Source organism: Schistocerca cancellata, chromosome 3 (assembly GCF_023864275.1).
Source record: "Schistocerca cancellata isolate TAMUIC-IGC-003103 chromosome 3, iqSchCanc2.1, whole genome shotgun sequence".
Classification (NCBI taxonomy): domain Eukaryota; kingdom Metazoa; phylum Arthropoda; class Insecta; order Orthoptera; family Acrididae; genus Schistocerca; species Schistocerca cancellata.
In genome coordinates, this window is record NC_064628.1 from 523,134,763 (window position 1) to 523,151,455 (window position 16,693).

The window sequence follows — 16,693 nt, forward strand, 5'->3', positions numbered from 1 at the left end:
CACAAACGAACACAAACATACACACAAAATTCAAGCTTTCGCAACAAACTGTTGCCTCTTTCCTGATGAGGCAACAGTTTGTTGCGAAAGCTTGAATTTTGTGTGTATGTTTGTGTTCGTTTGTGTGTCTGTCGACCTGCCAGCACTTTCATTTGGTAAGTCACATCATCTTTGTGTTTAGATATATTTTTCCTTCGTGGAATGTTTCCTTCTATTATAACCATATTTATCTGGAAACATACACAGTGTGATCAGCATCTTAAAATCAAATAAAAGACATGTCAACTTAGCAGTGCAACTGCACTGTCAAACATATGAATGACAACAATAATAACAGCTGCTGTTGAATCCTTTATGTTCAATAATGAAGACTGGAAGTTATTCTTTGGAGCACAGGACATGTGCATATATACATTATAGAGTATGCCACAAATAAAGTGAGAAAGTTGGTGAGTATTGCATGAATAAGCACAGCTAACAAAAAATTAGTCACCCTCATTAGACTTCACACTAATACCGTATAACACCACCTCTAACCTCAATAATGACCTCAATTCACTGAGAAGAGAGTACAGAGGTTTCTTCACGTATGCCTTATCTAGTTCAAGCCACTCAAAGACGATTTGATGCTGTAGAGTGACTAAATTGCAAGGATGTTGATTGCTACATTTCTCCCAATGTCATAAACATTCCTACGCAATTTCTATGGGATTATGTTTGGCTGACTTAGCAGGCCAGCTGAGTTACGATAGAGTGGCTCAGTGTTCATCAAACTATAAATGTGTATGTGCAGTTCTGTGAACAAAGCTGCAGTCATCTTAAAAAAACAAAGTGGCCACATCGTAATCATGATGAAGATGAATAAGAAAGGGCAAAACTGAAATAAACATCCTGGTTATTGTTCACAGTAACCCACATGAGTTGATTCAAGTCATAGTAAGAAAAACACTTCCACGCCTGCACAGAACACCCTCTGACCTGAGCTACAGCCTCCTAACACAGTGGCTTAAGTGCCTCATTGGACCATCACTGTGGTCAATGCCTAGCATTATTTGAAAAGAGAGAAAATCAGAACTTGTCAGACACACACTACACACAGTCCCGTTTCTGTGTTGCTTGATCCACTGAAGACATGCACTGTTATGTGTTGCTGTGAGCAATGACTTTTTGAAAGGTGCGCAACTCCAAATGTACAATGCATTCAGTTCTTTTTGTAATGTTTGCTCAGAAATGCTTCAAGATGGACCTCCATTCACTGACAGCAACAATCCCTGTCTGGTTTCAAATCGATTGTGGTACACTATTCCTTGTAGACAGACATGTACAACAAGCCAGACTCACACAACAAAATCAGGCAACTACATTCTAGGTGTGGTCTGCCACTCTATCATGTCTCCATATCATCCCATCTTACTGCGCTGGTTCCATACAACTGACTGACACATGCACAGTGCATCACTGCCACGACTTGTGTCAGCTGTAATGGGTCATGTAACTAAGTGGTACCAGTTGCATACCATCTACATTGTTCCAGTGACCACTATGTTCTTTTAAGAATTTAAGGTGGTGATTAGTATTTTGTCCAGTGATATCACGAATACTTATTCTATATATTAATGCTGAAACAATTGCCAGCATATAAAATAGATGTGAAAGAGTGAAGCACAATCGAAAATAGTAACTATGTCTAGGTTTAATGACAGTTACGTGGTTCGAAAATGATCTTCAGACTTTAAGGAATCCCAAAGCATATAACATTACATTAAAAGTAATGAGGAGAAGAGTTGACTCTTCACAAACCCTTTCTTTAGAGAGTAGTCTTCAGAAATATGTAAACAAATCCCAACACTTTTAGTCTCAAAGGTTCTAAGAAATGCTTCAGGAGCACAAAGAGCTTTGCACATACACCATCCACACTGTGCACTGAATTATCACATTCAAATACTGCAAGAGAAATAGTTCATAAACACTTAAAAGGTAGCTTTTTTAAAAAATACAGTTAAATAACGAAGGTTTCCTCAAGCATATTTACTATCATCAAACATTTCATTTAAGCCACTGACTTGCAAACACAAAATGGAATGAATAACAATGTTTATTATTTAACTCACAAATACTGATGGAATCGTATGACAACAGAGCAGTTCTCCATCACCTTGGTAAGTCTGATAGACTGCTTTCCAGTGTCTTCAGCCCGGAATTCAAAAACTTCACTAAATTTGCTTTCAGTAAACAATGTGGTATGGTCATCCACAATTACCAGGCCACCATAAAATGGGATGATAGTTACATCTGCCCACACTGTGATATTACAACAGGTATTTTTGGTTTATTATTGGGGCCTGTAGGGACATTTTCAATCTTACGCATTACTAGTAGTCCATCAATCACACGACCAAAAACAACATGTTTACCATCAAGGAAATTACATTTGGCACATGTAATAAAAAACTGACATCCATTTGTGTCTTTTCCACTGTTTGCCTGAAAGAGATTGACAAGACAATTAATAACAAATGTGAAATGCATGGAACCACTTTACATTAAAATGTCACATAATAAATAAGAATAATAACAGACTCCCAACTCTTCACTCTTCTGTAATGGCCTTTTCTTTCAAGTTACAAGTTTCACAGCAATTGTGGAAATTTTATTAATCCTTTTTTGATCACTTGTTTTCACCTACATCCACCAAACTTTTATTTAATTATTTTCTAAATTATTTTGATGTCACATTTCTCTGATATACGAGCGTTGGAACTTTAACAGTGGCAACTATTTATTTACAGCTCGTGCAAAATAGATAAGTGTTTCAAAGTTTTACTGACCTTCAAAGTAGTCACCAGCATTGTGTATAACACATTGCCAGCGATGTGGAAGTCGTAGGATACTCTTAGCAGTGCCAGTTGTGTTGACAGTTCGAGCGGCGTGCTCTATTGCCCGACGAATTTGTAGCAGCTCTGAAGTGAATGCCATGAGTGTTTCCTTCAGTTTAGAAATCAAGTTAAATTCATGAGGGCTTAGGTCATGGGAGTGCAGTAGGCGGTATAGCACTTAGCAGCCCCATCAGTCAAACAAATCACTAGCAGCTTGCACTGTACGTGCTTGACCACAGTCCTGCATAATGATGGTCAGGTCCTACAGAAAGTGTCATCACTTCTTGTGTTCCAAAACTGAACAGCATAGCGACAGGGACACTTTCTGCAGGACCTACCCATCATTTTGCAGGACAATGCTCAAGCACATAAAGTGCACGCTGTTACTGATTTGTTTGACTGATGGGGTTGCTAAGTGCTATACCACCTTCTGCACTCCCTTGACTTAAGCCCTTGTAAGTTCAACTCTATTTCTAAACTGAAGTAAACACTTCTACATCTACATCTACATCTACATTTATACTTCGCAAGCCACCCAACGGTGTGTGGCGGAGGGCACTTTACGTGCCACTGTCATTACCTCCCTTTCCTGTTTCAGTCGCGTATGGTTCGCGGGAAGAACGACTGTCTGAAAGCCTCTGTGCACGCTCTAATCTCTCTAATTTTACATTCGTGATCTCTTCGGGAGGTATAAGTAGGGGGAAGCAATATATTCGATACTTCATCCAGAAACGCACCCTCTCGAAACCTGGTGAGCAAGCTACACCGCGATGCAGAGCGCCTCTCTTGCAGAGTCTGCCACTTGAGTTTGTTAAACATCTCCGTAACGCTATCACGGTTACTAAATAACCCTGTGACGAAACACGGCACTCTTCTTTGGATCTTCTCTATCACCTCCGTCAACCCGATCTGGTACGGATCCCACACTGATGCGCAATACTCAAGTATAGGTCGAACGAGTGTTTTGTAAGCCACCTCCTTTGTTGATGGACTACATTTTCTAAGGACTCTCCCAATGAATCTCAACCTGGTACCCGCCTTACCAACAATTAATTTTATATGATCATCCCACTTCAAATCGTTCCGCATGCATACTCCCAGATATTTTACAGAAGTAACTGTTACCGGTGTTTGTTCTATCATATAATCATACAATAAAGGATCCTTCTTTCTATGTATTCGCAATACATTTCACTTGTCTATGTTAAGGGTCAGTTGCCACTCCCTGCACCAAGTGCCTATCCGCTGCAGATCTTACTGCATTTCGCTACAATTTTCTAATGCTGCAACTTCTCTGTATATTACAGCATCATCCGCGAAAAGCCGCATGGAACTTCCGACACTATCTACTAGGTCATTTATATATATTGTGAAAAGCAATGATCCCATAACACTCCCCTGTGGCACGCCAGAGGTTACTTTAACGTCTGTAGACGTCTCTCCATTGATAACAACATGCTGTGTTCTGTTTGCTAAAAACTCTTCAATCCAGCCACACAGCTGGTCTGATATTCTGTAGGCTCTTACTTTGTTTATCAGGCGACAGTGCGGAACTGTATTGAACGCCTTCCGGAAGCCAAGGAAAATAGCATCTACTTGGAAGCCTGTATCTAATATTTTCTGGGTCTCATGAACAAATAAAGCGAGTTGGGTCTCACACGATCGCTGTTTCCGGAATCCATGTTGATTCCTACATAGTAGATTCTGGGTTTCCAAAAACGACATGATACTCGAGCAAAAAACATGTTCTAAAATTCTACAACAGATCGACATCAGAGATATAGGTCTATAGTTTTGCGCATCTGCTCGACGACCCTTCTTGAAGACTGGGACTACCTGTGCTCTTTTCCAATCATTTGGAACCTTCCGTTCCTCTAGAGACTTGCGGTACACGGCTGTTAGAAGGGGGGCAAGTTCTTTAGCGTACTCTGTGTAGAATCGAATTGGTATCCCGTCAGGTCCAGTGGACTTTCCTCTGTTGAGTGATTCCAGTTGCTTTTCTATTCCTTGGACACTTATTTCGATGTCAGCCATTTTTTCGTTTGTGTGAGGATTTAGAGAAGGAACTGCAGTGCAGTCTTCCTCTGTGAAACAGCTTTGGAAAAAGGTGTTTAGTATTTCAGCTTTACGCGTGTCATCCTCTGTTTCAATGCCTTCATCATCCCGGAGTGTCTGGATATGCTGTTTCGATCCACTTACTGATTTAACGTAAGACCAGAACTTTCTAGGATTTTCTGTCAAGTCGGTACATAGAATTTTACTTTCGAATTCACTGAACGCTTCACGCATAGCCCTCCTTACGCTAACTTTGACATCGTTTAGCTTCTGTTTGTCTGAGAGGTTTTGGCTGCGTTTAAACTTTGAGTGAAGCTCTCTTTGCTTTCGCAGTAGTTTCCTAACTTTGTTGTTGTACCACGGTGGGTTTTTCCCGTCCCTCACAGTTTTACTCGGCACGTACCTGTCTAAAACGCATTTTACGATTGCCTTGAACTTTTTCCATAAACACTCAACATTGTCAGTGTCGGAACAGAAATTTTCGTTTTGATCTGTTACGTAGTCTGAAATCTGCCTTCTATTATTCTTGCTAAACAGATAAACCTTCCTCCACTTTTTTATATTCCTATTTACTTCCATATTCAGGGATGCTGCAACGGCCTTATTATCACTGATTCCCTGTTCTGCGCTTACAGAGTCGAAAAGTTCGGGTCTGTTTGTTATCAGTAGGTCCAAGATGTTATCTCCACGAGTCGGTTCTCTGTTTAATTGCTCGAGGTAATTTTCGGATAGTGCACTCAGTATAATGTCACTTGATGCTCTGTCCCTACCACCCGTCCTAAACATCTGAGTGTCCCAGTCTATATCTGGTAAATTGAAATCTCCACCTAAGACTATAACATGCTGAGAAAATTTATGTGAAATGTATTCCAAATTTTCTCTCAGTTGTTCTGCCACTAATGCTGCTGAGTCGGGAGGTCGGTAAAAGGAGCCAATTATTAACCTAGCTCGGTTGTTGAGTGTAACCTCCACCCATAATAATTCACAGGAACTATCCACTTCTACTTCACTACAGGATAAACTACTACTAACAGTGACGAACACTCCACCACCGGTTGCATGCAATCGATCCTTTCTAAACACCGTCTGTACCTTTGTAAAAAATTTCGGCAGAACTTATCTCTGGCTTCAGCCAGCTTTCTGTACCTATAACGATTTCAGCTTCGGTGCTTTCTATCAGCGCTTGAAGTTCCGGTACTTTACCAAAGCAGCTTCGACAGTTTACAATTACAATACCGATTGCTGCTTGGTCCCCGCATGTCCTGACTTTGCCCCGCACCCGTTGAGGCTGTTGCCCTTTCTGTACTTGCCCAAGGCCATCTAACCTAAAAAACCGCCCAGCCCACGCCACACAACCCCTGCTACCCGTGTAGCCGCTTGTTGCGTGTAGTGGACTCCTGACCTATCCAGTGGAACCCGAAACCCCACCACCCTATGGCGCAAGTCGAGGAATCTGCAGCCCACACGGTCACAGAACCATCTCAGCCTCTGATTCAGACCCTCCACTCGGCTCTGTACCAAAGGTCCGCAGTCAGTCCTGTCGACAATGCTGCAGATGGTGAGCTCTGCTTTCATCCCGCTAGCGAGACTGGCAGTCTTCACCAAATCAGATAGCCGCCGGAAGCCAGAGAGGATTTCCTCCGATCCATAGCGACACACATCATTGGTGCTGACATGAGCGACCACCTGCAGATGGGTGCACCCTGTACCCTTCATGGCATCCGGAAGGACCCTTTCCACATCTGGAATGACTCCCCCCGGTATGCACACGGAGTGCACATTGGTTTTCTTCCCCTCTCTTGCTGCCATATCCCTAAGGGGCCCCATTACGCGCCTGACGTTGGAGCTCCCAACTACCAGTAAGCCCACCCTCTGCGACCGCCCGGATCTTGCAGACTGAGGGGCAACCTGTGGAACAGGACAAGCAGTCATGTCAGGCCGAAGATCAGTATCAGCCTGAGACAGAGCCTGAAACTGGTTCGTCAGACAAACTGGAGAGGCATTCCGTTCAGCCCTCCGGAATGTCTTTCGCCCCCTGCCACACCTTGAGACGACCTCCCATCTACCACAGGTGAGGGATCAGCCTCAATGTGAGCAGTATCCCGGGCAACCACAGTTGTAGTCCGATCGGGGGATGCATGGGACGAGCTGGCCGTCTCCGACAAACCCCCATCCGGACCCCCACAGTGATGCCCATTGGCAACAGCCTCGAGCTGTGTGACCGAAGCCAACACTGCCTGAAGCTGGGAGCGAAGGGATGTCAACTCAGCCTGCATCCGAACACAGCAGTTGCAGTCCCTATCCATGCTAAAAACTGTTGTGCAAAGAACGTCTGAACTAATCTACAGAGAGCGCAAACAAATCGACACAAAATTTAAACGGTTATTAAAATACAAGATTGCCTAGTAAATGCAGTAATGCTGCTACTTGCGCACTGCTGACACACTGCTCGGCGGCGGAAGGAGACTACGCGATTTTACACTATTCGGGTACTAAAACGCGATGCTACAACTCTCAAATACTATAATACGACTGAAATTTATGAATTAAACAATGCAAGTACAAAAAACATGCAAAGAAATTAAGAATTAAACTATGTAACAAATGAGTGAGCTAGGAGTATACGACTTGCTGCTGCAGCTGCTTATCCAATGGCGGCAGGGAGCACACTGACTCTGACCAACCGACACTGGCCGTTCTAAAACGCGATGCTACAACTCTCAAATACTATAATACGCCCGAAATTTATCAATTAAACAATGCAAGTACCAAAAACACGCAAAGAAATTAAGAATTAAACTATGTAACAAATGAATGAGCTAGGAGTATACGACTTGCTGCTGCAGCTGCTTATCCAACGGCGGCAGGGCATTCGCTTCAGAACTGCTACAAGTAGTTCGGCAATAGACCCCGCCGCTCGAACTGTCAACACAACTGGCACTGCTCAGAGCATTCTATGACCTCCACATCACTGGCAATGGGTTATACACAATTCTGGTGACTACCTTGGAGGTCAGCAAAACTTTGAAACATGTATCTATTTTGTACGAACTGTAAATAATAGTTGTCACTATTAAAGTTTCAACCACCATATTAGTCTTTCCATTTATGATTTAGAATCATCATATTAATTTCTGCTGTAATGAAATAAAGACAGAAAGAAGTATACATCAGCTCAGAAAGTGGCATCAGAGCTACAATGCTGAATGTGTAATAATACAGAACTCTCAAGCAAAGTGTTCCACAAATACTGCCACGAAAGAGAGCCTTCAGGAAAGTGGAACAAGTCAAGTCATACATTAACAGATAGAAGTAATTACTGCAAACTATTTCTGAGACATACACTAATGCTATATTATGATTAGTGCTAATCAACTCGCACGCATAATTATGGGAATTAATTTTAGTTTACATTACATATGTATATTAAGAGAAAGTAACTACTCTGATAAAAGATATTGCCTCTCCTCTAAAAGTACTCAACCACTGTTCTTTAACTTTTAATTTTATACTTCAAACAAAGCATTTATGTAACTTTACACAGAACACTATCAGCTGGTTATATGTTGCCTACGTCCATTTCTGTTTAACACAAACATTAGGACCGACCAAACTTTACATCCCTGATTCTAACAATTCTGAAAAACTGTAAAATGAGTTGTTTTTTAATATCTAGGGTTTTCAGTTTCCTGTCTTACGTCTTTTAGCAACCTGTTACAGTCTTTTACACCACAATATAAACCTCCATTCTGACCACTACAGAGGGATTCACATTTTATAAGGAAATGGTTGTGAATAGCACTGTTCATCAAACACAACTGCCATTAGAAGATAAGGAAAGTTCTGGCAGAATGTAAATAATTTAGGAGTAAAGGAGACCACTCACCAAATAGCAAAAGCATTGAGTTGCAGACCAGTATGCACAAAAGAGAAATAAAGCTTGCTTGCTTTCAGAAAAAAAATGCTTTGATGAACTTGAGAGACATTCCCTCTCCACACAAACATGTACTAGGGTGGAGAGGGAGTTGTGTCGGCTCGAGTGGATAGAGTAAGAGGTGTAAGCAGGAAGAGGGGTGGGGGGATGGGTAGCTAGTGGCTTGGTGAGAGGCGGCAGGTTTGCTGTCTAGGAATGCGGGATGGAGGGGTGACAGACAGATGCATAGGCTACGCATGTGATATGTGGGTATTGGAGGCAGTGTGATGTGGTGTATGATGATGATGATGTGGAGGCGTGGACTGAGAGGGGGTGAATAGACAGAGGAAGGTGAAACTGTTTGTTAGGGGGCACGGTGATGTGGGTTAATGGTTTATATATGAGTTGTTTAAATGATTATAGCAGAGTGCCCAATGAAGATGAATTCCTGGACCTGTTGAATGGAAAGAATACCCTACCGAGCATGGAATATACGCACAAAGTAAATTAAAGAAAGACAAAACTACCACATTGATAAGCAATAAAAATGGGCCAGCAACAAAATTCACTTAAAAAATGGAAACCACATAGTGTACCAAGTAAAAGGAATTCTACTTCAGGAGCAAAAAACACAAAATGAACAAAGCAAGGAGGAAACCAGCAGAAGACTAGCACATGCACAGAGAGTATGCCTCATTAAAAGAAGTCAACTAATATCACACTTAGGCCTTAATCTGAGAAATAAATTACTGAGAATGTAAGTCTGGAGCATAGCACTGTATGGAAGTGAGTCCTGATTGTGGAGGAAAAAAAAGAGAAGAGAATTGAAGCATTTGACCTGTGCTACAGAAGCATGTTGAAAATTACGTGCACTGACAATATATGTAATGTCATCCCTAGAACTGATGAGGAATACACAAACTAAAAGATGGGACAAGATAACAGGACTTTTTCTTTTTTAAGATTTCAGGGAGCAATATAGTCATCATATGATTAAGAATAAAGGTGTTTGCTGTGAGCCAGCTTTAAGACTGTTCAATTATTCTCCTGACTGTGTCAGGTACATATGTTTTTGCATCTTTTTATCGGTATACTTCTGTCTTCAAAAACCACCACAGTTCTGACAAGTCATCCTACGTCCTAGGTTTAGGTCATACTGTAGGTCATAAAGAGAAGCTAGCCAAGCACTGAACCTTGGGAAACATGATATTTAATGTTTCCCTGCTCTGGTTGTAGTCTTGCTCCTTTGATACCATTTTTTTTTTTTATGTGACATCTGTTCGCCATTATTAAGATGTGGCTCCATCTGTGGCACAGCCCTGTTTTTTTACACATACCATTAGAGTTTCCCTAGTTGAACTTTATGACCTACACAATCAAAGGCTTTAGAAAGACACATAAAATGCTACCACAAAAGTTTTTGTTTGTTAGTTCTACTAGGACTGAGTTTATTAGCACATATACTGACTTCTCAATAAAGACACTGTTGTTAAAAGGTTATCTCATAAAGGTGGCTAAACATTCTGTTGTAAGCCACTTTTTCAAAATAAAATTGAGAAAATGATGAGGGAGATGGGTCTATAATTAAAAGTCACTTGTTTAAGCACTCTTTTATAAGTGGGAGTTACTACTGCATAACTCAATCTTCTACGTATTAGACACTGAATCATCAACTGGAGACTAATTCAAAGCAGACACTACAAAGTAAAAACATGACTTTAATACTCTGGTTGAAATATCATCACTGGCAGAAAATTTTCTACAGTCATTGCTATACAGTGACCTAATGGGTTCATGAAGTCTTTTATAGTTGATATGGAAAAACCGATGATTGATGGAGGAGTACACAATGCCAGTCTAAAAAAAAAGTCTAAATAATCTGAACTTGATGACCTATTCCTTTTTGATCCGATATTTGTACCCATATGTTTCTTAATTCTTTGTACCATGTCATGGTTTTGGAGTGCTACACAAAAACATTTTCCATACATAAGTGAGTACTGGAATATAATATGCTCCGTGTAACACCTGTTTGCTTGGTGGAGGTACATCTTTGCTCCAGACCAGGTTTCTTACACTTTGCAGGAATCCATGTGTTTGCTCTGCTATTTCACTTATCTCTTTATTATCCCTCCTATTGTCTTGTATTACACACCCCATGAACTGGATATGCCCCACTTTCTGTAGTATATGCCTTCTGGTACTTATATCGATTGATATTCGTATCTTATTCCTCATTGACAACTATCAGTCCACTCTCCTTTTCATCAAATTTCAATCCATACTGTACCACCACTTCTTCCCATACATTTAGCCTTTCTTGTACCTCTCCTGCTCCATTTTCCCACACCATTATATCTGCAAACACAATTGGTTTCATATTTTCATCTCCAATTCACGTTGTCACTCCTGCCATTCTCTCATCCACTATAACGAAAAGTAGAGGGCACAATGTACGTCTTTGCTCCAGCCCATTTTTCTGTTTGAACCAGTCTCTCTTCTGTAGTCCATTTTCACACAACTCACACTTCTTTGATATATTCCCTTTAGTCTTCTCCCAATAGCCTTCCACACTTACCTTTTACAAACCTTGCTTCTCTTCATACTATCATAAGCTTTCTCAGTGACCAGTAACACCATTACTAAATTTTCGCCATATTCACAGTGTGTCTCTTGGAGCTGCTTATACCAAAAATTAGTTTCCCAGTCTAAAACTGTACTGTTCCTATCACTGTTCTCCAACTACTATTTCCCGTACTCTCTTTTTCAGGAACTTCTCAAATACCTTGGCGGTATGACACTTTAGAGTAAATCCCCTACCATTTTGGCATAGTTTCTTCCAACCCTTCTCAAAGGCTGGCACTCTGATTTTTTTTCAGTCTTCAGGTGTTCCTCCTTTCCCTATGTTCTCATCACCCCATTGAGCCACCACAGCACTCCAACAGTGACAGATCCTCTTACCATCTCCATATTTGCTTCATCAAGTCTAGGTGCTGTGCCTCCTTTCATGGGCTTTATTGCTTCCTCTAGCTCTGTCCAGGTTTGGTCCAGCTCGACATTCTCTACAGTCCCTAACTACTCATTTTCTTCTTCCATATTTCTGTTAGGGTTTAGTAACTCTTTCACATATTGCTCCCTTATCGCCTTGAGTTCCTTCACCTCAATGGCTTACTTTCCTTCTTTACTGATCATGCCTCTGTTCTTAGCCTTACGCATTCCATATAGTACGGGGTGGGGGGTGGGGGGGGGGGGGGTGGGACACAAATAAAAGAGGGCCAGAGAACACAGTTCCAGGCTACAAAGAAACACAGCAGACAAAAGGAAATACAGTACTAACCTGATGACAGCATATGCTGAAAGCGACCATCATTCATGTCTTGGCATTTTTGGCCCTGATGGAAGGAACTATAAGTCTTTTCTTCCTTGTTAATGCTGCCACTCATCTGGGCCACTTTTACTTGCCCCATCCTGTATTTGTTCCCCTTGCTCTCTTCTTCCATAATTTTTGTCTACTCTTCCATCAATTTCCTCTTCTCCCCTATTAAAATTCCTTTATTCACCAACTTCTTCTTCTTCTAAGTGTATTCCCTTCTTTCTTCCTCTGTTCTCTTTTGAAATCATATCTGGAGTACTTTGGTTTTCTTTGCCATTTCCTCCCTTACACTATCATTGCAACATAAAGTTTCTTTCCACATTTTTTCGTACTGGTTCTTCCACACTTTTCCTGCTGCTTCCATCACCACTGTTTTGAACTTTCTTCTTTACTCCTCTAAACGTCCATTTCTTGATATGCTGCTCCTTACTATTTTCTGAAATTCTATAAATTTCTTTTATTTTGTCTTCCAGACTTTGTCTTTCTGTTCCATTTTCCTTTTTTAATCCCTGCAAATATCACTACTAAAAGGTATTACTAAGGTACTACCTTGGCATTTGTGACTGTTCTCTACATCTATATCTATACTCTGCAAGCCACCTTACAGTGTATGGCAGAGGGTACCTCTGGCACCACCATCATTTTCCTCTTCCTCTGTTCCATTCACGAATGGAAGAACAACTGTCGATAAACTTCCGTATGAGCCCTAATTTCTCTGATTGGTTGCATTGTAGTCATTTCGTGAGACATATGTGGGAAGAACTAATATGTCATCCAACTCTTCTTCAAAACTCCACACTCTGAATTTTTTGTAACACTCTCACTTTTACTACACTATCCCGTGATGAAATGTGCCCCTCTGTGTTGGATCTTCTCTACAGTGTGAGTGAGGAGGAAAGGTACATGATTTGACAGGGTGATAGTATTAGTGATTCTGAACAAAGCACTATATGAATGTGTGCCATATTCCAAATGTTTCTGACATAGATGTAATGTAACTTTTGTACATTTTCCTGAATAACTCAAAAACTGCACCTTCAGTGAAAATACATTGCAGTACAAATTTAAACTACATTAAATTTCCTACAAAATAGGTTCCATTAATTTTTTTTAAGAACTAATAGTTTGCATGGAGTGAGCATTAGAATTTTGAAAATCTTGCACAATGTGCTTGCACTGTATTTCTGTAGGCCACTTTGAGGTAGCTTCCCAACTCGACTGACCACAAGTGTCCTGTAACAAATCGTTCGTCTCAGCTTCCATGACAATACTGTGGTATTTTGTAAACAACATCAATATCTGAGAAACACAGAAAATAAATAACAATGTACATTAAATGTGTCCTATCTCAGAAAACATCTGAAATAGGGCATGTGTCCATATGGAGTTTTTCTGTTCAGAATCATTAATATTATCATTCGTCAAAGCAGGTACATTTCCTCCTGATTCACCCTGTATATCTTCTGTTAAATGTATTTGGTATGAGTCCCAAACTGATGAACAATACCAAAAAAAATTGGTCGAACAGATGTTTTATATGTCATTTCTTTCGTAGATGTGTCCTAGTAACATATTATGTAGTCTGCCACAGATTTACTTGACAAGTCACAGACATATGGAGTTACCTTATGCCTCTCCTTCTTTTTAAACCTGGTCTAGCTGACTGTTAGTCCATTCCTTTTAAAAAGTCTAATAGTTTTCATTCTTCCTTGTCCATTCTTTGTCACTCTTCTACTGCTAATATTTTCTCATACCATTCTCTTTCCTTACCCATTTGTGCATTAGATCTCTGGCATTATCATAATATTCTATCCAGTTAGTTGTCTCTGCATTTAGTCTTCACAGTCCTCCTCAACTTGAGATACCTGCAGAATTTCCAAACCTTTCCTTTCACTTCAGCCTTCATCGTCCAGTCACTTATTCCCTTCACCTCCTCTTTCAGTCCTCCTCTCATATCTACACTGCTACTCCATGTCTTCCTTCTTCCTCATTCCCACACCAGCTCAGCCTACATCCACTCCTTGATTCTCACCTTCCTTTACCCTCTTATCTGGTTTCCGACAATTCTAGACTATCCAACCTCCTCCTATTCACCAAGACCACCATTTCTTTCATCTTCCCTATCAGCAACTGTATATTCAATCCGTAAAATCTTAGTCCCTGGGAATAACTGGGTCTTCTTCCATTATATCCATTCTTTTAGAGCCTTGTTCCTTGTCTGTAACAATGTTTTTTACTCAGTACTGGATTGCTAGGTTCACCTTAGATGGATTTGCTATCAAGAATTTCCTCTCCATCCTTTCTGGTCCATGGGAGATATTTTATTTCCCTCGTACACCTCAACAGCATTTGAGGATAATAATTAATGTGACTGCATAACATTTCAAATTACATAGAAACCAAAGTTGACTTTCTTACAGTACATCTGCTTGATAACAGATGGTGTGAGCTGCTTTTACCTACTCACTACGTGAATTGTATCACTTAATGAGAAAGCAAGAAGCAAATTACAGCACTTGTTATTATGCAAATGTACTAAGAGTGACTTAGTTCAAATTCCAATGTAATTTTAACCTGAAATGATATCCACACACATTCATTACATTTTCCTCATTGTCCTATTGAAGCAATAACAAGAATAATAGTGAAATGCATCAATTTATTATGTATGTAATAAGCAAATGAAAACTGAAAAGGATGATTGCTATATACAGGTAAACATTTCTACTTATGCAAGTCTTTTAGTTCCAAAGAACAATTAATGTTTATTAATAGCTTTCACAAAGTTTTGTTTTGGAACATTGAATTGATTTCGAATTTAATTGAAACCAAGGTTACGAAATACTGTTTATGTCTTCTTTGCTCATCTACGAGAGACAAATAAATCTGTGGCACCATTAAATCCTGTTTAGTATATGTGTTTCATGATCATTTTTTTTTTTTACAATAGTTTGCAATGTAGTAGGCTGTGATATTACCAAAAGGAAAATTCACTTCAGAAAAATATAAATTACAAATAATTATTGCTAATAATAGAAACAATAGATGCATCAGTCACTCTTGATGTGGGGTTTGAGTGACCTGCCCCATCTTTACAACCTTTCTCAACTTACATTATGAAGGATCTACTAATTCTGAAAACCTCTTGCGGATATTTCTATTTTTAAATGTGTCTGTTGGTAGTACTTGGATTTTTACCTCATGAAGGCAATTAGTAAGACACCAGGATATGATACGAAGCTCATTGTTTGAGACGTCAAAGCTGAAGTCTGAAGGGAGACCACTTGGAGGGGAAAAGCTGGGATAAAAAGCTTACACAATGTAAGTGACAAGAATAGAGTAAGAATACTCCACTGGGCACATGCAGCAAACTTCAAAATTATGAGCACATACCTTCCTCAGACAGACATTCACAAGGCAACTTGGATATCATCAAATTGTAGAACAAAAAAACCAAACAGGCCATGTCCTGGTAGACCAATGACATAACAGAAGTGTAAAGAACATGAAAACCATAAGAGGAGTCGAGGAAGGCACTGGCTACCATTTTGTCATGACAGAGGTACAACAATGAATAGCTACAGAAAAGCCAAAGGGGGGAAAGAGCATAAGAGAATGAAAGCCCGACACAGACCAATTTGAAAAATAATGACAAGGCATGGAAATTTGTCATTATGCTTAAAAACAGATTTTGAGTTTCTAACAATGGAAGACAACTTTTTTTTAAAGTGGAAGCAGCAGCAGAAATATGTGGAAGAAGGAAGGAAAATTAGTTGTTCTCAAAAGAACGTGAACAAAAAATGAAAGAAAGGAAGATTCCATAAAAGCAAAGAAGCATATGAAAATGCTAACAGGGAAACCAAAAACCCTCTCAGAAGGAAAAACAGAGCATGTGGAAAGTAACTAAAAGAACAAAAGAGGATAAAACTGCTTGGAATGCAACATCTTTTCACAGGTGACTTAGGTTTTTTGAAAGAACCAAACATACAGAAATTTGGAAGGAATATTTTGAGGAACCTTTAAATGTCAAAGATGGAAGTACAGAGATGGAGGAACTACATGAATATTATAATGTAGAGCCCTTTGTTCAACAACGAAAGAGACAGCAGAAGCAATCCAAATACTAAAAAGCAACAAAGGTCCAGGGAGAGAGAGAATAACAGCTGAAGTTCAGAGAAGAGAGACAATTCCGAAACAAGTACACTAACTTGTGACCAACATTTGAAATGAGGAAAGAATGCCAGCTGAGTGGAAAGGAGCAGTCACAGTACCAATTCATAAAAAGAGTGATAAGAAAGATTGCAAAAATTATAGAGGCATCTGATTAATTAGTGCAGTCTACATAGTGTTCTCCAAGATTCCCCAGAAAAGATTGGAATTGCATTTGAAAGAGGCAATAGATGAGAAACAAGTGGGATTTATGAAGAAACAATCCACCATTTATCAGATACTTGTATGGAAGGAAGCCGTATCAAA

General features: G+C 40.0%; 1 protein-coding gene across 1 annotated transcript in view; it reads right to left on the reverse strand.

Annotated features, from left to right (window-relative positions):
* Nucleotides 1–2,013: 2,013 nt before the first annotated feature.
* LOC126175342 (peptidyl-prolyl cis-trans isomerase H) overlaps nucleotides 2,014–16,693 on the reverse strand; it is a 40,408-nt gene continuing 25,728 nt past the window's right edge. Inside the window, exon 4 of the mRNA XM_049922063.1 lies at nucleotides 2,014–2,484. Within this exon, the coding sequence (XP_049778020.1) occupies nucleotides 2,287–2,484 (198 nt within the window). The 3' untranslated portion in view covers nucleotides 2,014–2,286. The remainder of the gene's footprint in view (nucleotides 2,485–16,693) is intronic.